The sequence below is a fragment of the Vipera berus genome (assembly GCF_964194415.1).
Source record: "Vipera berus genome assembly, chromosome: Z".
In the NCBI taxonomy this organism is placed as follows: domain Eukaryota; kingdom Metazoa; phylum Chordata; class Lepidosauria; order Squamata; family Viperidae; genus Vipera; species Vipera berus.
This window is the reverse complement of record NC_138205.1, coordinates 77422978-77450128: the sequence shown is the minus strand read 5'-3', so window position 1 is coordinate 77450128 and position 27151 is coordinate 77422978. Positions and strand designations below refer to the sequence as shown.

Here is a 27151-nt window from a genome sequence, read left to right as displayed (position 1 = left end):
TTACAATTGTTGGGCGGTGGTCTTGCTTCTTTCCTTTGGTGCTTTCTTATCTTAGAGCAAAAGTGTCTCAGAAGGGAAAAAAAACCCTATAATTAGAGCTTTGGCTGCAAAATATACAACTAAAATAAGATTTACAAGGATCTGTCAATATAAGATCTGTGTTCTTTTCAAATAGTCGGAAGCTTCTGGCTTCATATTTTCCCCCAAACAAGTAATCAGATAAAAGTCAAACTAGGAATGGAAAGGAATGGAATAGAATGGAACAGAATAGCTTTATTAGCCAATGTGATTTCCGGTTCATAAGCTTTCAGTGTACATATAAACAACAAGGTAATATAATCAGTGTACATACAAACATGCAAACAACATGTACATACAAACAACAAGGTAATATAATCATAAGATTCCAATAGGATAAGGTAGTAGAAAAGATGAAAGGATAATAATAATACAGTCATACTATATGAGTATAAGACATAAGACATGGTTCTTAATAGTGTTCCAATGTAAAATCTTCAGAAGATGATAGATAGATAGATAGATAGATAGATAGATAGATAGATAGATAGATAGACCTCATAACTTCTCAATCCAAAATATTATTGCTTCTAATAATTACTTCTCTCAGATTGCCTATCATGTCTAGCTGTTCTTTATTTGAAGACAGTTGGGTATTCCCACCTATTTTAATTTTGAATTACTTCAATTGTTTTACAATAGGTCATGTTGAAATTAAAAAAGATATGTCTATGCTCAGATAAATTACCTTCTCTTTTACAAACCATTTTAACTTTCCTATTATTTTAATACATTTTGACATTGAAACTGAACATTTACTGTATTTCTCTCTGAATCCAGAAATATAACTTATTTGGTTTATACTGAAAAAAATATATAGTTATTTAAATTTATTTCAGTTTCATTGAAGGGCTATCAAAAGAATCAATTTAACCTCCCAATAATTTTTGCTCAAAAAGAGACCAAAAATAACAATGGTTGCATTCAGATGTTGTGTTAATCATAATTCATTTATTGAACAACTCACAGTGTACTAAAACAATGTTTTAGAAGCACCACAGCTGGATTGGTCTATTGTAGCCAATCCCAAAACAATTATCATATATTTTAATGGGTCTAAACACTTAGGTTCCAACCATTGGCCATGCCCCCTTCACCTCCAGCCACCCACCTCAGCTGATATACAGCCAGCTTTCCTCCTCTGCTGGCCCTCCATGGCCAGTGAGCTCCTGGACCACTGCCCCTCTTCCTTCATCCCTGCCTATTCGCCCAGACATTATTTGACCTAGGCTTTTGGCTGCATGGGACAAACAGCCCTAAGCCTATCGGGTGGTAGATGACAGTGATACCAGTAAGGGAGTGACCGATGGGGCTATGACGGCACATGGGTGCTGGCATTGGGGGTTAAAGGTGACATGCAAGTCTGCTGGAGTTGGGGGTGAAGGTGACGGCCTTGCACCATCACCTTCCCCCAATGCCTGCAGTCTTACATTATCACCTTCCCCCAACACCTGCAGCCTCACACTGTTACCTGTCCCCAATGCCTGCAGCCTCACACCATCATCTTCCCCCACAATGCCTGCAGCTGTGCGCTACCGTACCTCTTGCTCTCTCCTCCAGCCTGCCACCGATCATATTGCATGCTGCCCCCCAACATCCCCCTTGGTCACCCCCAGCGCCATCGCTGCCACCCACCACCTGATTGGCTGGGAGCTATTTGTCCCATACAACCAAAGACCTGGGTCAAATAGTGTCTGGTGAATGGGCAGGGATGAAGGGCCAGGGGCAGAGACCCAGGGACCCATTGGCTGTGGAGAATGACTGGGGGAGAGCCAGTAGAGGAGAAAAGCTGGCTGTGAATGTGCTGAGGTGGGTGCTGGAGGCAAAGTGGTCGTGGGAGCCTAAACACATCCCATTCCATATTTTAACATATAATATGGACCCAACCATATTATACAGAGACAAACCAACCAACTGCGACCCAAACAAGTTACTTATAGCAAGGAAATCTAGTATATTTTGATTTAATAAAGTAATAGTGGTAAAGTAGACCACAACCTGCTTATTGGTAAGATATAAAAATGCAGGATAGATAGTACTGCTACCAGATACTTGAATGACATTAGGTAGAAGGAAACATGCAGTGGGCTTTCTCAAAGCTCTATTCTGAGCCCAATGCTCATCAACATCTTCATAAATGATGCAGAGGATTGAAGAGGCTCTCATCAAACTTGCAAATGACACAAAACTGGAGAGAATTGTTAATACTTTGAAAGATACGCTCAAGTTTCAGAACAATCTTGACAGACTTTTTTTTATTGAAAAGTTTTATAATACATTTTTAAATACAAAAAACTCCCTCCTCCCCCTCCCCTCTCCCCAACCCTCCCCTCCCCTCCCCTCCCCCCTCCCCGACTTCCCAGAGCTGAATACAGGGTATAATAATACAAACATAAACTAAAATATGCTAACAACAAAAATAACACATTAAGTTCTATCGTACTTTAACTCTCCATAGTCATAATATTAATAAAGTAACAAATGACTAATCATGCATCATAAAAATCCCCTACTTATTCAAATGCTAAATGAAACTTTTTAGTCCCATATTTATTCTGAATATATTCAATCCATCTTCTCCATTCCACAATATATCTCTGTTGCGATTGATCTTTCAAATATGCCGAAATCTTTGCCATTTCCACCAAATTGGAAACTTTCAAAGTCCACTCTTCTATAGTCGGCAATTCCTCCTTCTTCCAGTATTGCACAACTAAAAGTCTTGCCACCATAATTAGATTCAACATCAACTTAGTGTCTATAACAGTAGTATCTGTAATAATACCCAATAAAAACAATTGCGGAGAAAACTTTATCCTTTTCTTAAATATCTTTTGCATATTCCACCAAATTTTAATCCAAAAGGCTTTAACCTTTTTACAAGTCCACCATATATGAAAATATGTTGCATCCTCACAACCACACCTTCAACATTTGGGCTGGCAGTTCGGATACATACTTGCTAATTTTTTAGGGTCTAAGTGCCACCTATAAAACATTTTATAAAAATTCTCTCTTAAATTTTGGGCCTGTGTAAATTTTACATTTCTAACCCAGATCTTTTCCCAAGTGTCCATTGTTATAACTTCTTGAAAATTCTGGGCCCACTTTATCATACAATCTTTAACAAGTTCCGTTTCTGAGTCAATTTCTATCAATGCATTATATATCCTTTTAATATGTGCTTGACCTTGATCTCTAATTTGTTTTACCAAATTTTCATCAGTCATCGAAAAGCCACCTTTCTGGTCCTCTTTCCATCTTGCCTGTAATTGCCCATACTGAAACCAAGTTTGTACAATCTTTTCTTCTTTTAAAATATTATATGGCTTTAATTGCCATACATTCCTTTCTAGACTTAAAATTTCCTTTTATGTAGTCTCATCCTGTTTGAATCCCACATTTATATTTTCTATTGCATGTTTAGGTATTGCCCAAATTGGTGTCTTATAATTTAACTTATGTCTATACTTTTTCCAAACTCGCAACAGAGCATACCTTAAAATATGTATCTTAAACACATTATCCACCTTCTTATCATACAATAAGTATGCATGCCAACCAAATAACAAATCATGACCCTCAAGATTTAATAATCTCCCTTGTGTTAAATTAAACCAGTCACTTATCGATGACAATATAATACAACATAATATAACAATACAATATAACATAATATAATTTAAAATTAGGCATTTTAAGACCACCTCTTTCACATGTATCTTGCATTATCTTAAATTTAACTCGTGGCTTTTTCCCTGCCCAAACAAATTTATTAATTCCTTTTTGCCATTCCTCCAGATTTAAATCCTTTTTAAGTATAGGTATCATTTGAAACAAAAACAAAAATTTTGGCAAAACATTCATCTTCACTGCTGCAATTCTTCCCAATAAAGACAATTGTAATTTTTTCCAACTATCTAATTCTTTTTGTATTTTTCCCCATAACATTTCATAATTATTTTTACATAACTTCACATTTGAGGCTGACAGATATATCCCCAAATATTTAATCTTTTTAACTATTTCAAATCCCGTTAGGTCTTCTAGAGCAGCCTTTTGTGGTACAGTCATATTCTTAGACAATATTTTAGTTTTTTGTGTGTTTATCTTAAATCCATAAACTTTCCCATATAACATTATTATCTCCATCAATTCTACAACTGAGTAATCCGGCTGAGTTACTGTAATAACCAGGTCGTCCGCAAACGCCCTCAATCTGTAATCCTGATCTCTTATTTGAATTCCCCTAATTTTATTTGAATCTCGTATTTTAATCAATAATATTTACAATGTTAAAACAAACAATAAAGGTGACAGCGGACACCCCTGTCTTGTACCCTTTTCAATATTGCATGATTCTGTCAAACTGTTATTTACTATTATACGAGCTGTTTGTTTCTGATATATTGCCCTAATAGGTTGTAAAAAATTTTCCCCAAATTCCATTTTCTCTAATACTTTCATCAAAAATTGCCAGTCCAACTGATCAAAAGCTTTTTCCACATCCAAAAAGATCAACGCTGCGGGGATCTGATTATTTCTTTCCAAGAATTCCAATAGATCTACAATATGTCTCACATTATTCTTCATTTGTCTACCACTTATAAATCCAGTTTGATCACTATGAATCACTTGCTGCATTACCTTCATTAATCTATTGGCTAAAATTTTTGCAAATATCTTATAGTCAGTATTTAAAAGCGATATTGGTCTGTAGTTTTTGGCTTGGGTAGCATCCTGATCTTCCTTCAGGATCAACGAAATAAAGGCAGTTTTCCACGATGGAGGCACTCCTCCTCCCAATTGAATTGTCTTAAACAATTCTCTTAAGGGTTCCACCATTTCTAACTGTAAATTTTTATAATAAACGGCAGTCAAACCGTCAGTTCCCGGTGCTTTACCCACTTTTAGTTGTTTAATTGCTAGAAAAATTTCTTCATCAGTTATCAATTGGTTCATCCCTTCCTTTTGTTCTTGTGTAAGAACAGGACACTGTTCTTGAACACTGTGTTCTATCCAACGAGAGGCAGTTCAGTGGGAAGAAAAATAAGATTCTGCACTTATGTGAAATAAACTAGGTCCCCAAAATGGCTGCTGAACAGTAGGGAGATTTTTCTCTCTGCCAATAATCTGCTCATTTTGCTGCCAAAGCTGGTTCTTTGGCAGCACTGTTCCCTGGATTTGAATGGGAGTACTTAGGAATGAGCCAAGATGGTTTTCGGATAACTATCACCCATCCTGGATGAGGAACCTTGAAGATTACAGTTCCTAGTGGGAATGGCAGAAAACCAGATCATCTACTGTATCTTTTTCCCTTGGTAGATCATTCTCTTAAGCATGCATGAATTTAAATTAAAAATTTCTAAAGTTTCTGGGTTTTTTTATCTCTAAAAGTTGACCAGCTGGTTGAATACTTATTTTATTTATTTATTTTACCCCTTGGAGGATTTTATCTGTTTTTTCTTGTTCTTGTCCTTTAAGCATTTTTGGCTGTTTTAAATAACTTTTGTCTTCTGTAAGGAAATAACGTTTTTGTTTTTGAGTAGTAGAAGTGTTTGGACTTCATTTACATCTATATTGGACTTTCACTACAGGGATTTTGCATTTTATTAATTTATCAAAGTTTGGATTTTTAAAAAAATCTTTCTTATCCTGGACTGAAACATCCAAAAATATTCTCCCTGTCTTTCTAATTATCTTTTCACTCTGAGGAATATCCTCTGAGGAATATCTTCTCTTTTATCTCTCCATTGCCAAAGTAACAATGTATTGGACTACAGACAAGAAATGTGACTGGCAGCAAAAAAAATGTTATTATGCAAGCCAAAATTGATTTTTTTAAAAATAGCTTGACAAAATAATAATGGTTGCAAAATATATCCAATATTATGGCTCTATGATTCTAGGGTTAACCTTTTGTGCACATAGCAGTAACAGAAATGGAATGGATTGTAGGATTCCAGCTGATCCCTCTTTTATTCTGCAAATAATGCATGTTTGATTATAATCAGTGTAATAAAAACCTTTATGGTAATTTCATTTAAAGCGTGGAGGTGTCATTTCCACCCAGGCTTGTTTGTGAAAAGTGGTTCTGGAAGAAAAGCATATGGGATGTTAATGCTCCTAAATGCATTCTAGTCATAAATCATATTAAAGCTGCCTCCTATCATGAATATTCAATCAATAAAAATTGACCCAGAATTTTCCACTTGCAAGTCAGTCATGATGGTAATTTATTTACTGATTAGCAATAGGTTTTACACAAATTGGAAAACCTTAATAACCAAAAAGAATAAGAAAGTTTCATCATCTCTTTTTTAAAGAGAATAACAGAGTTGGAAGGGATTTTGGAGGTCTTCTAGTCCAACCCCCTGCTCAAGCAGGGGACCCTATATCGTTCCAGACAAGTGACTGTCTAGTATTTTTTTAAAAGCTTCAAGTGATGGAGCACCCACAACTTCTGAAGGCAAACCATTCCACTGGTTAATTGCTTGCACTGCTGGGAAATTTTTCCTTAGTTCTAGATTGCTTTTCTCCCTGATTAGTTTCCATTAGTTTTTCTTGCCTTCTGGTGCTTTGGAAAATAGGTTGACCCCTTCTTCTTTTAGTGACAGAACTTTTGTAAACTTTATATAGAGATTACTCAGTGCAGATTAAATAAAAATAAACATAGCAGCAACCACTGAGAACATCCTGTATGCATTGATCTTGCATTTAGAATTTCATTTATGAAAAGCAAAATAAAATCCAATAATAGTATCAGGATCCAATAGCTAAGTGACATTTATTTCCATTTGTAAAAGTGGGATGTAAAATTATTATCCAAGTTAAAATAAGCCTAAAATCCAGAGTTACTAGTGCTATACCATGTCACCATGCAAAACTGGCAAAATTTTACGATTCAACATATTGTATGAATTTGGCCATTATGTTATACTATAATATGATCTATTTGTCTGGACATAACATGTGATGTGAACACAGTAATCTGGTTTTGCAAACTTAGATATACAATGTGACAATTCAGATAACCTGAGTCATGTCTCAATTTTCTCCAAACTCTCATTTCAGATCCACTTTAAAAATAAAAGTAGAGCAAGCATTTTTTCCCCATGCTACTAGATTTGGATTTACTACTTGTAAAAGTCATGAGGAACATGCAAGGGCAATTCGTAAATAAACTTCCATTTGCTTATCATGACAGACACCTGCAGATACAGAACTTTTATTATACACATTAGAAAATTACAACATTACACTACTTTTTGACATAATTGCCATTCAAATTGAGGCATGTCATAATGTTTTACAAGGTTTGAAATTCCTTAGTAGTAGTAGCTCGGCGCCAAATCTGGGCTATGGGGTGTGTGTGATCAAAAACATCCCAATGGAACTGCTTCAAAAGTTCATGGGTACGTCTGTCAGTGTGCAGGTGAGCATTATCGTGAACCAATACCACACTGGAAGTGGTACCATAGAAAATCCTGCCAAGATTTATTTATTTATTTATTTTATTTTATTAAACCTATATACCGCCCTTCTCCCGTAGGACTCAGGGCGGTTCACAAGGTTTTTTAAAACAGTACAACAAATTACATAGATTAAAAACAATTAAAATAATTAAACTAACCTTGAAACTAAAAACCCCAATAACAATTAAGATACAATTAAAACCCCAGTTAATATTCTCAGTCCAGGCCAGAAAGCTCGAAGAGCCAGGTCTTCAGGTCCCGGCAGAATGAGCGGAGGTCAGGGGCAGTCCTAAGCTCTACAGGTAGCTGGTTCCAAAGGGCCGGCGCACCCACAGAGAAGGCCCTCCCCCTTGGTATTGTCCACCGGCAATCTTTTACCGGCGGTACCCTGAGAAGACCCTCCCTATGGGAGCGCACAGGACGAAGGGAGCTTGATGCCGGCAGCAGGTGTTCCCTCAGATATCCTGGACCCAAGCCATTTAGGGCTTTATAGGTCATCACCAGCACCTGGAATCTGACCCGGAGGGCAACCGGAAGCCAATGCAGCTCACGGAGTAGAGGTGTTACATGGGAGTATCGGGAAACCCCCATCACAACTCGCGCAGCTGCATTCTGCACCAGTTGAAGCCTCCGAGTGGTCCTCAAGGGCAGCCCCATGTAGACAGCGTTGCAGTAGTCCAATCGGGAGGTCATGAGCGCATGAGTGACTGTGCGCAGAGCATCTTGGTGAAGGTAGGGACGCAACTGGTGTACCAGGCGAACCTGGGCGAAGGCCCCCCTGGTCACGGCTCCTATATGGTCTTCAAAACTGAGCCGCGAATCAAGGAGGATGCCCAAGTTGCGAGCCCTATCAATGGGGGGTAACACCTCACCCCCCATCATTAAAGATGGAATGGACTGGTTAGTCCGAGATGCCGGTATGCACAGCCACTCAGTCTTGGCCGGATTGAGACGAAGCCTGTTTCTCCCCATCCAGACCTGGACTGCTTCCAGGCAACGAGACATCACGGTGAGGGCATCACTGAGTTGGTTCGGGGTGGAGAAAAAAAGTTGGGTATCATCAGCATACTGATGATACCCCACCCTGAAACCATGAATGATCTCACCCAGCGACATTACACTACTTTTTGACATAATTGCCATTCAAATTGAGGCATGTCATAATGTTTTACAAGGTTTGAAATTCCTTAGTAGTAGTAGCTCGGCACCAAATCTGGGCTATGGGGTGTGTGTGATCAAAAACATCCCAATGGAACCGCTTCAAAAGTTCATGGGTACGTCTGTCAGTGTGCAGGTGAGCATTATCGTGAACGAATACCACACTGGAAGTGGTACCATAGAAAATCCTGCCAAGATTTATTTATTTATTTATTTATTTTATTTTATTAAACCTATATACCGCCCTTCTCCCGTAGGACTCAGGGCGGTTCACAAGGTTTTTTAAAACAGTACAACAAATTACATAGATTAAAAACAATTAAAATAATTAAACTAACCTTGAAACTAAAAACCCCAATAACAATTAAGATACAATTAAAACCCCAGTTAATATTCTCAGTCCAGGCCAGAAAGCTCGAAGAGCCAGGTCTTCAGGTCCCGGCAGAATGAGCGGAGGTCAGGGGCAGTCCTAAGCTCTACAGGTAGCTGGTTCCAAAGGGCCGGCGCACCCACAGAGAAGGTCCTCCCCCTTGGTATTGTCCACCGGCAATCTTTTACCGGCGGTACCCTGAGAAGACCCTCCCTATGGGAGCGCACAGGACGAAGGGAGCTTGATGCCGGCAGCAGGTGTTCCCTCAGATATCCTGGACCCAAGCCATTTAGGGCTTTATAGGTCATCACCAGCACCTGGAATCTGACCCGGAGGGCAACCGGAAGCCAATGCAGCTCACGGAGTAGAGGTGTTACATGGGAGTAACGGGAAACCCCCATCACAACTCGCGCGGCTGCATTCTGCACCAGTTGAAGCCTCCGAGTGGTCCTCAAGGGCAGCCCCATGTAGACAGCGTTGCAGTAGTCCAATCGGGAGGTCATGAGCGCATGAGTGACTGTGCGCAGAGCATCTTGGTGAAGGTAGGGACGCAACTGGTGTACCAGAGGCGAACCTGGGCGAAGGCCCCCCTGGTCACGGCTCCTATATGGTCTTCAAAACTGAGCCGCGAATCAAGGAGGAAGCCCAAGTTGCGAGCCCTATCAATGGGGGGTAACACCTCACCCCCCATCATTAAAGATGGAATGGACTGGTTAGTCCGAGATGCCGGTATGCACAGCCACTCAGTCTTGGCCGGATTGAGACGAAGCCTGTTTCTCCCCATCCAGACCTGGACTGCTTCCAGGCAACGAGACATCACGGTGAGGGCATCACTGGGTTGGTTCGGGGTGGAGAAAAAAAGTTGGGTATCATCAGCATACTGATGATACCCCACCCTGAAACCATGAATGATCTCACCCAGCGGCTTCATATAGATGTTGAACAGGAGGGGAGAGAGAACCGACCCCTGAGGAACTCCACAAACGAGAGGCCTCGGGGAAGACCTCTGCCCTCCTGTCAACACCGATTGCGAGCGGCCCAGGAGATAGGAGGAGAACCACTGCAAAACAGTGCCTCCCACTCCCAACCCCCTGAGACGCCGCAGTAGGATACCATGGTCGATGGTATCAAAAGCCGCTGAGAGATCTAATTGAACTAGGACAGAGGAGCAACCCCTGTCCCGAGCCCGCCAGAGATCATTCATCAGTGCGACCAATCCCGTCTCCGTGCTGTACCTGAGCCTGAAACCCGATTGGTACGGGTCCAGATAATCAGTTTCCTCCAGGAACAGAGGAAGCTGGTGTGCCACCACACTCTCAACAACCTTCGCCAGAAAGCGAAGGTTGGAGACAGGACGATAGTTGTTTAAAATCGCTGGGTCCAGGGCAGGCTTTTTGAGAAGGGGCCTCACCACCGCCTCCTTCAAAGCGGCGGGGAAAACACCCTCACTCAAAGAGGCAGATATTACTGCCTGGAACCAGCTTCGTGTCTCCTCCCAAGCTGCATAAATCAGCCAGGAGGGACACGGGTCCAATAAACAGGTGGTGGAACTCAGCCTCCCCATAATCCTGTCCACATCATCAGGGGAAGTGATGTGTGGAGAATGTATCAGCAAAGTATTTGGTATTTAGTATCCCTTTAAGAGACTGTCTGAAGGAAATGACTTGAACTGTTTCTACATAACTGAACTGGATGGAGGGGACCAAAGGAAAAATGAGAAGGCATTAGCTAACATAATCCTGAGTTTGGAGGATAACCAACTGATGCATATAAGAGGTCTCCAATCTGCAAAGGAGTACTGGGAGGCTTTGTGCAGTGTGTATGTAACAGAGACTGTGGGCAGCAAAGTAATGTTGACAAGGAAACCTTTTCTTTTCCTTTTTCTGCTGAAGAAGAAATATAAAGCATTCAGTGTGTTTATGGTTATGACCTTACTAATTGGAATATTTAATGATATTTTATACTGTGATTATTAATTTAGTATTACCAGTGCTTTTTTTCTAAAAAAAAAAAAGGTGCCAGAACTCTCATTTGGTGGGAGCAGGAGGCGGAGGGGCGCTGCTGCAGTCACGAGTGTGAGGGGTGTTGGTGGCAGGCTGCCCTCCAGGGCCAGAGCCAGCACGGCTGGTGCTTTGGGAGCAGCAGGGCTGCTGTATATGGCGGGGCTGTGCGGGGTGGGCGGCAAAGGTGGTGTGGGCCAGGCGATGCAGGGCCACCACTTAAGCACGCAGGGCGAGGCAATGGTGGCACCGGTCCAGCACCAGGTAGGCCACCAGCCTGGCTAACATGGGTGAGCGCAAGGAAGGAGTGCACATGGACTCCACAGAACCCACCTCCCACTCCTTGTCCTCTCTTACTTACCTAGTTGAGATGGTGTAGTTGGGCAGCAGGGAGGGATACAAAGTTCCTGCCAACTCGCCTTCGCTGCAGACAACTTGCCGGTGCAACATTTGGTGGCCAGGTCTTTTGGCACGCTCAGCAGCAATTCCTATTGGCTTTCAAAAGCCAATAGGCTTTAGAAAGCCAATAGAGGGAGTAGCATAGCTTGTGCAAAAGTTTTTTTTGTGCAAAAAAGGGTGCCAGAACGCCATTCTGAGCATTCTATGAGAAAAAAGCCCTGCTTTTATGTTTTAATCTTATGATTTCAAAAATATTGTAAGTTGCCCCAAACTTCGCCATGTGGATTGCATACAAATATTATATAATCGGTAAATAAAGGTAGAACATATGTTAAATATACATCAAATGATAATATGCTTCCCTACAAAGTCAATTCTTGCTCAATGATAGACCAAGGAGTTAACTCGGAAAGGCAAGAGGAAAATCTAGAAGAGGTCTGTGCAACTTGTAGAAGGGAAAGGCCCACACTGATAAATTAAAAATCTTTGTGGTCTGCAAAGGAAGGCTGGTGGGCTAATCAATGATTTGGTGACTAGAGGAGCATCTACAGTGTTGGAGTTCGTGGTCATGGTAAGCCATGGAGGCACTAGGCAACATGACTTTCAGGGCAGTGGTGGTGATTTTATTACTTTTAAAAAAAAAGTCTATGCTCTGTCCAGGGGTGCTTGGTAGGCTGCATGCATGTACAGGCCTGGTCTAGAATTTATTTTGGAGCATTCAACTATCTAGAGCAGGCATGTCAAACTCATTTTGTTTGAGGCAACTTTTTATAAAAGAATTGCCATTAATTTGTTTTAATAAAATAATTTAAATCAATTTTTCACTTGATTTCAAATTAAATGAATGAGGTTTTTTTAGTACAATTGCCAAATGCAATAAACTGGTTTTAGTTATATGTTACTGGAAGGAAAAAGCAATCCCTGTTGTGTTACTGATCCCAGAGAAACATTTGCATGTATGCAGGTATCCTTAGGGTGCCATAGTTATGGATGAGAAATATTGGTTGCAAAGTTGGCATTTCTGGATGTAATACAGATATTTTGGACTTATTTTTGTTTCTATGAATGTTTGATATTTTTAAAAAGGCATATGCTACTGACTACGCTTATGCACATATGTAACATGATCACTGCTTGTCCAAAATTTTACTATACAGATAATACTTCCAGAAATTATTTTAGCCTTTTTAATAAATGTTGTTATTATTATTATTATTTAAACTTATATACCGTCCTTCTCCCATAGGACCCAGGGCGGTTCACAAGGCAATTAAGACAATATAACAATACAAAAGTTAATAACAAATTAAAATAAATTAAATTATCCTTGATTAAATCTAAAACCCTTAACTCTAATTAAAAACCCCAATTACAATAGGTTAAAAATTAAAAGTTCTCAGTCCTGGCCGGAAAGCTCAAAGAGCCAGGTCTTCAGGTCCCGGTGAAACGAACAAAAATCTGGGGCAGTCCTGAGCTCTACGGGTAACTGGTTCCAAAGGGCAGGCACGCCCACAGAGAAGGCCCTCCCCCTGGGTGTCGCCCTCCGGCAATCCTTTGCCGACGGCACCCTGAGAAGGCCCTCCCTGTGGGAGCGCACAGAACAAAGGGAACTTGATGCCAGCAGCAGGTGTTCCCTCAGATATTCCGGACCCAAGCCATTTAGGGCTTTATAGGTCATCACCAGCACCTTGAATCTCACCTGGAGGACAACCGGAAGCCAATGCAGCTCGCGGAGCAGAGGTGTTAGGTGGGAGTATCGGGGAGCCCCCATCACAACTCGCGCGGCTGCATTCTGCACCAGTTGAAGCCTCCGAGTGGTCCTCAAGGGCAGCCCCATGTAGAGAGCGTTGCAGTAGTCTAACCAGGAGGTCACGAGCGCATGAGTGTCTGTGCACAAGGCATCTCGGTCCAGATAGGGCCGCAACTGGTGCACCAGGCGAACCTGGGCGAAAGCCCCCCTGGTCACGGCTCCTATATGATCTTCAAAACTGAGCCGCAAATCCAGGAGGACACCCAAGTTGCGAGCCCTATCGACGGGGGGTAACACCTCACCCCCCATCATTAAAGGTGGAATAGAATGATCCACTCAAGATGCCTGTACGCACAGCCACTCAGTCTTGGCAGGATTGAGTCGGAGCCTGTTCCTCCCCATCCAAACCCGAACCGCCTCCAGGCAATGGGACATCACGTCGAGGGCATCACTGAGTTGGTTTGGGGTGGAAAGAAAAAGTTGGGTATCATCAGCATACTGATGATACCCCACCCCAAAACCACGAATGATCTCACCCAGCGGCTTCATATAGATATTGAACAGGAGGGGAGAGAGGACCGACCCCTGAGGAACTCCAGAAACGAGAGACCTCGGGGCGGACCTCTGCCCTCCCGTCAACACCGACTGCGAATGGCCCAAGAGGTAGGAGGAGAACCACCGTAAAACAGTGCCCCCCACTCCCAACCCCCTGAGACGTCGCAGTAGGATACCATAGTCGATGGTATCAAAAACCGCTGAGAGATCTAATAGGACTAGGACAGAGGAACAACCCCTGTCCCGAGCCTGCCAGAGATCATTCATCAGCACGACCAATGCCGTCTCCGTGCTGTACCCGGGCCTGAAACCCGATTGGTACGGATCAAAATAATCAGTTTCCTCCAGGAACAGAGGAAGCTGATGCGCCACCACACTCTCAACAACCTTCGCTAGAAAGCGAAGGTTGGAGACTGGACGATAGTTATTCAAAATAGCTGGATCCAGGGCAGGCTTCTTGAGAAGGGGTCTCAACACCGCTTCCTTCAAGGCGGCGGGAAAGACACCCTCACTCAAAGAAGCAGATATCACTGCCTGGAACCAGCCTCGTGTCTCCTCCCGAGCTGAATAAACCAGCCAGGAAGGGCACGGGTCCAATAAACAGGTGGTAGAGCTCAGCCTCCCCATAATCCTGTTATTGATGTTAAGCTCACCAGGGAAAACATCATATATTGTTATGTATATACTAAGTTAATTATTTAAAGACTGAAGTGCAACATAACTAGATTCTAAATAATCTATTTTTCAAAACACACAACAGTCCAAACAGTAAAAGTAAAGTCCAAATTAAGAATATTTCATTCTTAAGAATTGTTTAGATTCAAAATAGTTTTCAAGAGTGTACAAAAGATACCATTTTTTTCTAGAATCAGCTAAATTAGACATATTATATTGAGAAAAATGTTTCTCATTTCTTTCCTGTTACCTTTGATTTCATTGCAGAGATGTTAACATAAGAAATAGATTATTTTGTTATCTAATTTTATCTTCCAAAAGACAGAAGCAGATGAAAAATGTGAGGTTCTTTCCTGTTGGCTTTTCTGAATTAGCTGTTTTAGATTCTAAAGGTTTAGTTCCTAAAGAAGTAATCCTGTAAATAATTTTAATGTCCTCCTCTAGTGCAGGCTCTTTTATGACTCAAGGACTTCAACTCCCAGAATTCCTGAGCCAGCATGGCTCAGCTTGGAAACCTCTCCCTTTCCCCTCAGTATGGCTGGCTCAGAATTTCTGGGAGTTGAAGTCCACGAGTCATAAAAAAGAGCCAAGATTGCTAGCCCTGCAATAGGCTTAGGAAAACCAATAAGGGAGCTGGGTTGGGTTTTTTTTGGTTTTTTTGTTTTTGGCAAAAAAAAGGTTCCGGAACGCCATTCTGAGCGTTCTATGAGAAAAAAAGCCCTGATTATTATTATTATTGCAGTAGCTTCTGCCTGTTGACAATTCAAAAAGGTTCATCAAGGCTCATCGTACAATAACGCTGACCTTGTTTCTCATGTCACATTTTTATTTGAACATAATTATTCTTTGATTTAAAAGGAATGCAATAATTTCTCTTATTTTTTATAAGTTTCCAGAAGACAACGTACATTTTTTCTGTAGTATTTATAGTAATATAGTAGTATACTATGTATAGTAGTATGTAGTACTATAGTAGTACTAGTAAAGGTAAGGTAAAGGTTCCCCTGCACATGCGTGCTAGTCGTTTCCGACTCTAGGGGCCGGTGCTCATCTCCGTTTCAAAGCCGAAGAGCTTATTTATATCCTTGGTTTATACTGAAGCACAGGATAATACTCTTACTCATATCTTTGCTTTATTTATTACAATTTATTTCCTTACAACTATTTCCTGCTGCAATATTCTTCTCTTTTTGCATTCCACAGGGGTGTCATTCTCTATAATTAATTTTCTTTATGTTTTTTCTCTACACAGAGAAAGCATGTAAAGTCAGCATATTCTTCGGTTTATGCCAACAGGAATCCTAATGCTTTACAATTTTCAGCATGCTGAACTTGTGTAATAACAATTGCATTAGTTTTCTCATATGTCAACTGATTGCTGCTGCAGCAATATCTGTTAGTTTGAATTAGATATCTCCTAATTAGATATCCAATTAGAATTAGATATCTCCTAATTTTGGAATATAGAATGGAGTTATTATGCAAACATTACATCTTAACTAACATGCTGCATTGCTGTGCACACAAAACATCTTTTTTCACTCAATCATTACCTAAATATTTCTGTAAGTATGGTAAGGTATTGAACTTATATACATTTACTCCATTTATGCGTCAAACAATATCAGGCATTCAATTCATATATTCTATATATTTAATTTGGAGGAGGATTTTTTCTCTCTTAAAAGATGGAAGAATGCCAGAAACATTTATGTGTACACTCAGTGAAGGGTTATGCATGGGTTGCATAAAACTTAATTTTTGAGCAGAAAGGAACTGCTACTCAGTAACTCTGTGAGTTGTGTTAATTCATTTGTGAATATGTATGCAAACATGATAACCCTCAAAAGCTTGTGTGCTTGGTTATGAATATGCATTTATTAAATCAAATTCAACTAATGCTTTCAGCAGAAGACAATAGTTAGTACATATTTATGACTCCAATCTTATGATTTTCATCTAAGATTAGCTTTTATACAGAAGTTACTTGAATTACTTTCTAGAGGAAAATATCCTCTTCTTCAACCTGACCCAACAGGTATTTCAGAAAAGATGTCTGAATGGAATGAGTTAGAATTAATAGAGTTTCATATTGGCATATGGAAAATTGTTATGGAAAAAATTATTATAAAATAACCTTTGCAAACTATTTATTACATGGAAATATGAAATTGAACAAAGCTTTTAACAGTGAAGATCTAAGGGGAAAATTGTGACCTTCTGTGCATCACTGGACATCATTCCCCATCAATAGTTAGAAAGTGTGGAACAAAATCACAAGTTTTTCACTTGTGATTTAATTAAAATAGACCTGAATTCACAGTCCTGGGATCATTCAAGGAGAATAAAGCAAAAGGATTTGGCCAAGTGTATCTGCAGCCAGAAATGATGACAGGATTAGAAACACCAGGAATTAAGATAGTAGAGATTGGCTGTTCTATAAATTGACACAGCAATTTGCATTCTATTTTCTGAAAGGGTTAGAATGATGCAAATTTTCAAAGGTAATTGATTTCATTTGAATCAATTCGTCCTTGGAAAGTTTTGGTAAAATAAATGTATAGTTTAAGCAATTTTTCTTTTACCTTCAAAATGATAACAGCATATTTGTCCTGGACTTTGTAAAATAACTGCTTTATATTTCCCAAAAAATATAAAGCCAAAGGGAAAATTAATTGCAAGAGCCATATTCTTACATGGATAGATGAATTCAGGACAGTCTCAGTACATATTTTTTTTAAAAATAATGAAATATAGGTATTGGGAAAGGAGCAGCAATGCATAAGCATGGGAAAAAGAATTTTATAGTTGATGTTTTAGAAAAATCAGCAATTGCATTCTTTGTCTTATAACATCTCTTATCTAACATCAATGACATTATACTACTACATTAATTTGGAGATGCCTGCGTTCAGAAGCCCTACATTTGATGTTCAACCACCAGAATGCTTCTTTCCATACCAACGTGTTCATATTTTAAGATTTTGCACAGAAATATTTCTTCATATTATGTAAATATTATGTAAAATAGAGAATCTAATTTTAGAATGAAAACTTAATTTGGAATGGCAACTCTAAAGAGGTTTATTTGTTATAAAATTAAGAAATCATACCAGTACCAGATAACACTTCTCTTTGGAAAGAACATAAAATGTGTTTTGCTTTGTTTCATTTCTAAGGGATAGTTTATTGGAGACAGAAAGAGTTTTGGCTGTAATGTACAATAGTTTATACATACATAGTGAAAGACATAAAATATTTAAAATAGTAACAAAGCTGATGCAGGCAATAAACTATTCTATTTTCATAGCTAGAAAAGCAGGAAGCCTGATCAATATTAGGTAAATGAAGGAAGATGATTTCCTAAAATTTCTGGTATTTATCTTGCCAAACATCTAGAAAATCTATAATATACTGTAACTAGTGAAAAGAGTGGGGGTTTTTTTAAAAGACTACCGCAAGAACATTTTTTTCTTGGGTGTTCACTTATAGATCTGCAAAAGAACAACTTCCAGGGAAGAAATGGCAAACTGAAGACAGGTCCACTGAGAATGGAACCAACAACTGTGATGGAGTAAAGAATCTGAGTGACAAGCTGACATTGTGATTATTCTACAAAAAAGAGGATAGAGACCATTCACGAGTGCTCCAGGCAGCTGCTACTCATGAGAAGAGCAGAAAATAATATTTTCTAATAGGTTTATAGTGCTGGGGGGCAGGGAAACCATTATAGCTCAAACTGCAATTCAACACTTTTTAAAAAGACACAAGAGTCACATACGGGCAGTCTTTGACTTATAGCCACAGTGGAGCTCAGAATTTCTATCATACATTACTGTGATGTGCTGTTACATCAGCTATAAAAGTATTATGCAGTGCATAGTTGGTTACTTTTGTGTTATAGTGTGTTAGATTTACATGGCTAATTTTCGTCTAGGGATTATCATATTATGCTGCCATCATGTGGTCATTTTGGAACTACAATATGTTCTGTTCATGTTAATCTGTTCAGTCAGTCCCTCCCATTTTGTGATGTATTTCTTCCTCCTTGTTAATCTTGAATATTGTATCACTTCCTGGACACCATTACATGTGGTCTGCTTTCATGGTAGGACCATTACTGTCTTTGACCTTGAATACCGTCCATTTCATCATCTGCCACATCCTGTTGTCTGCTCTAAACCTCCTGCATGCAATAAAGATCTTCGTGGATGAGAAAAGGTTTTTTGTGAGTTCAGCTATCTGATAAAGGCTGTCAGTGGTGATTATATCTGCTTATACAGGCCAGGCACAGGGGTCTCAGCAAGGGGATATATCGCTATACAACGGTTGGAGTCAGAATAGTCAAAAACAGTAGAATTTCTACAGCTTGCAATCCATATGTATGTGTCATATCTGCAATCAAACTCAGTGCCATCCGCCATCTTGTGAAAGCACATGGTCGCAGAAGCTTACTGCACATCTCTTGTGTATGCTAAAAACTGTTTCTGTACATTTGACTATGTTATAAACCTTGTCTAAGCTACAATTCATCTTCTTAAAGAGACAGTACCTATTTTTTACAAAATGTGAAAAATGTCTAGACAAGGCTTTGAACACTCTTTTATCACTGAATCAATGCAGATACATCATGCTTCTGACCACACAAATGTACAGGGAGCTGATTCTGCTGAGCAGAGTGTAAAACCCAAATGCACAATAAGACCAACACAGAAACTCAGAGAAAACTATAAGACAACTACAGATGAATTCTCCAGTAATCTGTCAGACCTATGGGACAGAACTACACACTGCATGTCAGTTTTGCCGTGATTTAATGATGAACCTGCTGAATTAAGAGACTCTATAGATCGCCTATCTGCAGCCTATGAACATTACCAGCGACTGTCTGCAAAATACACAGCGTTCTTAAAGGACTCTAATATAGATGACTCTTCAGCAGAACTAACCAAGACTGATGCACTAAACCACCAAAGAGATCTCCTAGTGCAGGGGTGTCAAACTCAATTTCATTGAGGGCCACATCAGCATTGCGGTTGCCCTCAGGGGGCCGGGTGGATATGGCCAGGGTGGGCGTGGCTTACTGGGTGGGCGTGGCTTACTGGGTGGGCGTGGCTAGAGTGCGAATGGCCTACTGGGTGGGTGTGGCCAGCTCTACATCTTTCACATCAAGGGTGCCTATGGGGGCCTGGGCAGGAGTGGGACAGATCTGAGGGTCTCTGGCAGAAGGAGGGTCTCTGGGCCAGGGCCAAGGCAGTGGGGGCCGTTCCCTCACTGTTTCCAGGATGGCTTCGCGGGCCACATGAAACCACTTCGTGGGCCACATCCGGCCCCCGGGCCTTGTGTTTGACATGTCTGTCCTAGTGCAAGATGCAAAGGATAAGGCAGAACTCCGCATTGCTCAATTGCAGGGGACCAGATCTCATAAATCCACATCAACTAAACTCACAGCACGTTCTTCTAGATCCTCTTGCTCCAGGAGTTGAACATTAAGTGATAAGCTGATAGAGGCCCGTGCACATCTAGAAGTAAAGAAAGTGCAAGGTTCCTTTGCCAGAAAGGAAGCTGAAATAGAAGCTCAAAGCAAAACTCTGCAAGCAGAAGCAGAGGCTCAAGGCAAAACCCTTCTAGCAGACACTTCAGCTTGCCAAGCAGAGGCAGAAGCTCAGAGCAAAGCCCGCCAAGCAGAGGCAGAATCCCAAATAAAGATTCTGCAAATAGAAAAGGAAGAAGCAGCTGCCCTAGCAAGGCTGAAAGTCTTTGAACAAACAATGAGAGAAAGTACTAATTCAGATTGTTCTATCCCAACAGAAATGGAAGGTCCAGTTGAACGCACCAGTAAATATGTACTAAATCATAACATTTGCAATGATACAGAGCCATCTTCTGTACCTCCTACTAACAACACTGTTCTGACTCTCAACACAGAGACCCCAAACCTGCAAAAGCCTGAGCCTCTTCAACTCCACAACAAAAGTGCATCAACACTTCAAACAGCATCACCTCCTGCCAATGACAAGATGACTTCCAGCAACAAGCAACAGTTTAATCAACAGCCAGCACAAGCCTTAGAGACTAAATCACAGCTGAATGTTCTTGCAACATCATTCTATCCTGGTACACCTCACCTTTATTCACCAGAGAACTTTTACACCCAAGGGGTCCCACAAGTTTCTTTGGCACCAAAGAGTGAGAGATCAGACCTCTCTGACTTCGCCAGATACATGATTCACAGAGAGCTCATCAACATTAGCCTCTCAAGGTTTGATGACTGTCCAGAGAACTACAAATCCTGGAGATCAACCTTCAAAGCTGCTATTGCTGATCTCAACCTTACCACCAAGGAGGAACTTGATTTACTCATAAAGTGGCTGGGGCAGAATCTGCAGATTGTGTTAAAAGACTGAGAACAGTGCATGTTGACTCTCTAGATGCAGGTCTTGCTGCTGCATGGGCAAGACTTGAGCAAACCTTTGGTAGCTCTGAAGCCATAGAAAACGCTCTATTCAAGAGACTGCAAAACCTTCCAAAAATAGGTAATAAAGATCATCACAAACTTCAAGAACTAAGTGATCTCCTCATGGAGATAGAATTGATAAAAACAGACCCACGTCTACCTGGTCTAAGCTACCTGGACACCTCCCATGGTGACAATCCAGTGGTGTTAAAACTGCCATACAACCTGCAGGAGAAATGGACACAAGGCTCAAAATACAAAGGAGACTATAATGTATCTTTCCCTCTTTCTCATATTTTTGCAGGTTCATCAGGGAACAAGCCTGGACAAGAAATGATCCCAGCTTCAGCTTCAGTGAATCCAGTGTGCCTGCTTCATCATCATCATCATCAAGGTATGATAACACAGCAGCTAAACACAGAGACTTACGTAGAGCTGTGTCTACAAAAAAGACGGACATCTCACCTCCTGTACCATTGCCTGGTCAACGGAGTGGTTCAGGTGCTAGAGATAAAGATCCTAATCGTCAGTGCCCTATTCACAAAAAACCTCACCCTCTTAAGAAATGGGCTTAGGGCAAAGACTATACAAGAGTGGAAAGAGGTTCTCCAAAAACCTGGAATATGCTACAGGTGCTGTGCTTCTTATGATCATTTTGGTCAATGATTGGAGTCAGAATGTGGTCTTAAGTCAAGGCACCAGGTGAACAGATTCAGTTTTGCAACTGTTTTTATAACCATCATAAAGCAAGATGTTGCAATATTAAATAAATCCAATCTTCTGAATAGGCCAAACCCTAGCAAAACATGCTAGAAACTAGTAAAAAAACATAACAAATCATGGTCATGTGACTGTGATAGGTGCAGTCTGCTTGCCAAGGGTCCAAAATGTGATCACATGATCATGTAAGTAGCTTCTTTTAAAGTCCAGCATAACTTTCAACAATCATTAAATTTTGTTCCTCCACTGAGTTTGGATTTAAGGTCTTCTTTGCTGCCATAATCTATTTTGCTTCAATGTTGTCAACTTGAAAGAAGCCCAGGTATTTATAGCAATCATCTTCATCCAGATCTCAATGTTATTTTTATAGGGCATCTTGATTCCTTCAGTTTTCACTATTTTTTCTTTTTTATGGTGAAGTTGACACATTTGTCTTGTCCAAACTCCATCACAATATCTTGGCTATATATAGATATATAGTGTTCAGCAGCAACTCTATTTCAAATAGTTTTTCCCCATACAGCTTCAGATCATCCATGCAGTGGAGGTGGGATAGCATTGCAGATGTTTTTGATATTTGAAAGCCATGACCTGACCTGTTCAGTATGGTTGACATGGGAATCAGTGCAATGACAAATAGTAGTGGTAATAATAAATAAGAAAGATTCCTTTCTCTAAGTCTAACTATTGACCGGCAACCTAATCTTCCACTGTGCCATTGATCTTTCCATAAAGTTCATAACGTTTCTACTGATTCCTGTTATTTTTAGGCATTTGATTGTGAACATTGGACCTAGACATTGATTATTAAAAAGTCTGCCATTAAAGATAGACTGTTTTGGAAGGTGAAATGGAAAAGGAGCAAGTATTCCTGGATAGGACAGAATTTTGATTTGAAAGTTGATCTAAAAATGATGCACTATGAATATGAAAGGGAAGGACATGCTGTGCTGGATATACAAATGAAACTGTTTGATGTCCCAAAAGCACTTTTTTATATTGGATAACTTTCTTATGCTGGATTTACAAAACAGACCTATTAAAGTTGTGAAGAATTTATTGAAATGGAACAAAAAAAGAGAGAAGAAATCAAGGTGATTAAGGATCAAGACTGGTAAAGATAAAGGGAAGAAAAATAAAGCTGGTTTATATTCCAGAACAGCTGCAGATTGTAAGGGAGTGTTGTCGTGAGGCTGCAGATTGTCCAGTGTGGACTAATTAAATATTTCCTGCTGAATAGGTAAAAGACTATATAATCAGGCAAGTGAATACTGAGAACTAACAGGAATTCATTTGCAGGTTTATATCTTTCCTTTAAAACAAGCACTTGTATTTATGCAACATAACAACTTAAGAAGAGAGGGAGAACAAAACAGAACAAAAAAGGCCTTTCTACTGCATCTCCCTAAAAATAAAAAATGGAAGATGAATGGTCCAGAATATGGAATTATGACTTGTAATTTTATATCTTCCAACATGAAAAGGGCATATATTTTAAGCAACTGCAAGTTCGTACCAGTCCTTGAAAAAAAAAGTCAATGGACTGCAGCAGCTAACACTTCAGCTGGTGAGAAAAGTCAAGGATTTATTTATTAAAAGTAAGGAGGTTTTACAACAAAAAGTAATAGTAAAAGTAACATTCTATAACAGGCGCCTTCAAACTTGACCCTTTATGACTTCTAGGAGTTTATGACTTCTAGGAGTTGAAGTCCACAAGTCATAAAAGGGCCAAATTTGAAGACCCCCTATTCTATAAGGAAGATAGTCAAAGAGAGAGCAAGTGCATTGGATAAGAGAAACAACCGAAAGCAGATGTAGAAGACATTATGTACTATTGGAATTCAGAAACTTTTGCAACTTTTAGATTTCAGGAGTCAGTAATGATGTGAATGCACCAAAAAATAACTACAAAATATATTAAATAAAAAGAAAGATTTTATTCTAAATAAAGAAAGGTAACAATCCATATCAAATGTGTTATTCCTTTTAAAAGCCTTTGAAAGCTTTTCGGTGGTTTCATTTCCTAGTTTGACTTCTTAAGCAGTCTAACTATTCTATTACTAAACTTTCAGGACATTAATTTTTCTCCATCAATTGTATTAACACAACTGAACTATCATGAAGCCAGTCATATATTTATGAATAAATTCCCATAGCTATAGTTAACAGGATTAAGAAGAACTGAGATATTTGGGTGTTTTATTTTACAGAACAAATTATGCGGTGAAATAGATGTAGATTGAATATGTATTTTGAAGTATTCAACAATTAAATTCACAGAATGACACATTATATTAAGCCATAACCTACATAATCATAGTTAATTGAATAAACAACAATTGCTGAATTCACATAATATATTAAACCAGAATACTGATTTATAAACCGCAGTGGCTGGATTTGTTGATACATGCTAAGCCAAAATAGTAGAAATCATGTCATAGTTTAAAGCAACATGTAAAGCAAGAATTCCATCATTCTGGCCCAAATCCTAAAGTATCCTATTCCTCCCTGAATAACAGGAAAGAGGAAAAGCAGTTATGCTATGTAAAACTAAAAAAAGCTGTTCAATCTGCAGAAAATGTTGATGAATCCAACTGTTACAAATATTAGACAATGTCAATTTTTCCTTAAATTCCCTCTCAATTGGCTTTTTATCTTTTACATCTTTCATAAGCAGTTATAACAATGGAAGATGTTCTATTTACCCTGTACTGTTCATATTTTATCTCCTGTACTGTATTGTCTCCAATTCTTCTATTGGGACAGGGGTTCAAAAAAATTGAAACAAATTCAGAACAAGTCAATGAGAATGCCCAAGGTATTAGAAAGTGTGCATTATAAAGACAGTTTAAAGAGGTTGGGCATTTGAAAAAAGGTGGTTTAGGTAATATAATACCTGAAATATTGCCACCTAGAAGGCCAAGATTTGATTTGATTTGATTTGATTAAATTTATATGCCGCCCTTCTCCCTGAGGACTCAGGGCGGCTCACAACAATAAAAATTAAAAAAACATAGAGTAAAAAATTTAAAAGAGAATTAAACAATAAATGCAAAATTACGAGACAATTTAACCCAGTAAAAAGCCTAATTAAAAACTGTAGTCAGTCCAGGCCCGCTTGTTGGAACAACCAGGTCTTCAGGTCACGGCGGAAGGACCAAAGGTCAGGGGCCATCCGCAGCTCCAGAGGCAACTCATTCCAGGGGGTCGGCACACCCACAGAGAAGGCTCTCCCCCTGGGGGTCGCCAGCCAGCATTGCCTGGCCAACGGCACCCTGAGGAAGCCAACTCTGTGGGAGCAAACTGTTTCTCTTTTAGCATAATGGGTTTAAGTTACAGGAAGACATATTTTCATTGACTGTTAGGGGAAAAGAACCTTCCTAATATTATGAGCAGTTAAAAACAGTTCTGTAGTGGAGCCAATTACCACCAGAGTTCTAGTGGGTTCCCCTTCATTGTTTGTGTCTAAGTGGAAGTTAGGTATCCCTCTGGTTGGGTGTTTGGATTCCTGGGGCGGTAATATCAGTTATGAAGTTGGTAAGTGCATCCCAAAATTTAGAGTGGCCCAACTACTATCCTTTTCATATGAGTTTTTGCTGAGTCTAAATTCCCATAATTTTTAAATCCATCCCAGAAGATTAGAGCTTTTCCCTTTCCATCAACCCACTTGATTTTTTTGGTTGTTGTTGCAATGAATGTTCAATGTTTTCAAGCAGATTAAATTTGTACCTTTTACGGGTAACACAAGCATTCAGAGTGAGTAATAAAATTGCTTTGGGAGACAGCCAAATCAGGGACATAAAAAAATGTAATTTCATTTACTGAAGCCCTGTCTACATAGTGAACACTCAGAATAGCGATGCTTCATTTATGGAGCTAGGAGTGGAGGGGAGCTAATGTAGCTATTATGAAGCTTTTAAATATATGAAAGGAAATGATCAGGAAATAGAACAATGGATAATAATTTTATTAAGCAAACTATGTAATGATATGTATAAAGGTAAAGGTTCCCCCGCACATGCGTGCTAGTCGTTTCCGACTCTAGGGGCCGGTGCTCATCTCCGTTTCAAAGCCGAAGAGCCAGCGCTTGTCCGAGGACATCTCCGTGGTCATGTGGCCGGCATGACTAGACGCCAAAGGCGCACGGAACGCTGTTACCTTCCCACCGGAGCGGTCCCTATTTTTCTACTTGCATTTTTACGTGCTTTCGAACTGCTAGGTTGGCAGAAGCTGGGACGAGTAACAGGCGCTCACTCTGTTACGCGGCACTCGGGATTCGACCCACCACACTGCCGACCTTCTGATCGACAAGCTCAGCGTCCTAACCCACTGAGCCACCGCGTCCCTTAATGATATGTATACATATTGACAATTAGAAGAAAGAATAAATTCATGAAAGCATAATAGTCCCATTTATTACTAATTCTCTAGAACTTTTATCATGATAAGCAGAGGGGATTCTTGGATATTATGTAGTCCAATTCTTACCTTGTTTGAAACCACTAGCATTAGTGGCAGATGGCTTTAAAAAGTGAACAAAGGAGAATATCCTGTTTTCTGGATATTGAACCTTTGCTCTACAGCCAAATAGCTCTTACCATTTGGACCTTTTCCTAAAATCTGGTCAAAATCTGCTTCCCAACTATTTCCACCAATTAATTCCAGCATAACAGAGAACAATTCTGATCTAATTTTTGAAAAATAGCTTTCAAGTGTTTCAAGAGTTCAAGTCATTTTCTACACTGTGCTTTCAACCATATTTTATCCTGTTTTCTTTTCTTCTCCCCCCCCATCTGATTGCATATTGATAAGATTTTTTGTAAAATATGTCTTGAACTGGATACTGTAGATGCAGTTGGTTTACACAAAGAAGAAGCAGAATTTTTTTTTAAGTCACCATCTGTGAGGAATGCTATGAAAAGGGAACTGTTTAGGAATAATGTGTGTTGTCAATCAACAGTATTCTGTGTCAGGTTGGGGAAAAAAGGATGATCTATAACAGGGGTGTCAAACTGCCGGCCCATGGGCCAGACATGTCACCAGGAAACTGGCAATGAAGAAAAAGCTCCGATACATTGCATGACATCATGTGACGTCATAAGTTTGACATGTCTGATCTATAACATTTACTAGTGTTACAGAGAGTCTGACATTTTATTTTAAAGATTAGGTGGAAAAGTTATGTCATCCTTCTCCTTCTGGATAAAGTAAAATTATTGACATATTACAGTAATCAAATGATAGATTTAATACAAGACAGGCAACTTGTCTTGTAATGTCAAGGTTCCATGTCTGTCTGAATTCACTGCATCTTCAGTGCAGTTAACAAACATACTTTTAACATTTCTGAGCATATACACAAAGCACAAACACACACACTTGGTCTCATAAGCACTATTAGTAATTAACTACATGAAAAAGGTAGTTAATTGTTTCCAATATTGCCATCTATCATGGTGGCCCAACTCAGGAATTTGGCATTTCTTTGAACAAGTTACTTTAATAAGAAAT

The 27151-nt window shown here is 39.7% G+C and overlaps 1 protein-coding gene across 1 annotated transcript in view; it reads left to right on the top strand.

Annotated features, from left to right (window-relative positions):
* Positions 1-1789: 1789 nt before the first annotated feature.
* LOC308677800 (uncharacterized protein) overlaps positions 1790-27151 on the top strand; it is a gene marked incomplete at its 5' end in the record, with an annotated part of 80277 nt that continues 54915 nt past the window's right edge. Inside the window, 4 exons of the mRNA XM_081344496.1 lie at positions 1790-1887; positions 19955-20577; positions 21222-21442; positions 24407-24458. Of these exons, the coding sequence (XP_081200622.1) occupies positions 1790-1887; positions 19955-20577; positions 21222-21442; positions 24407-24458 (994 nt within the window). The remainder of the gene's footprint in view (positions 1888-19954; positions 20578-21221; positions 21443-24406; positions 24459-27151) is intronic.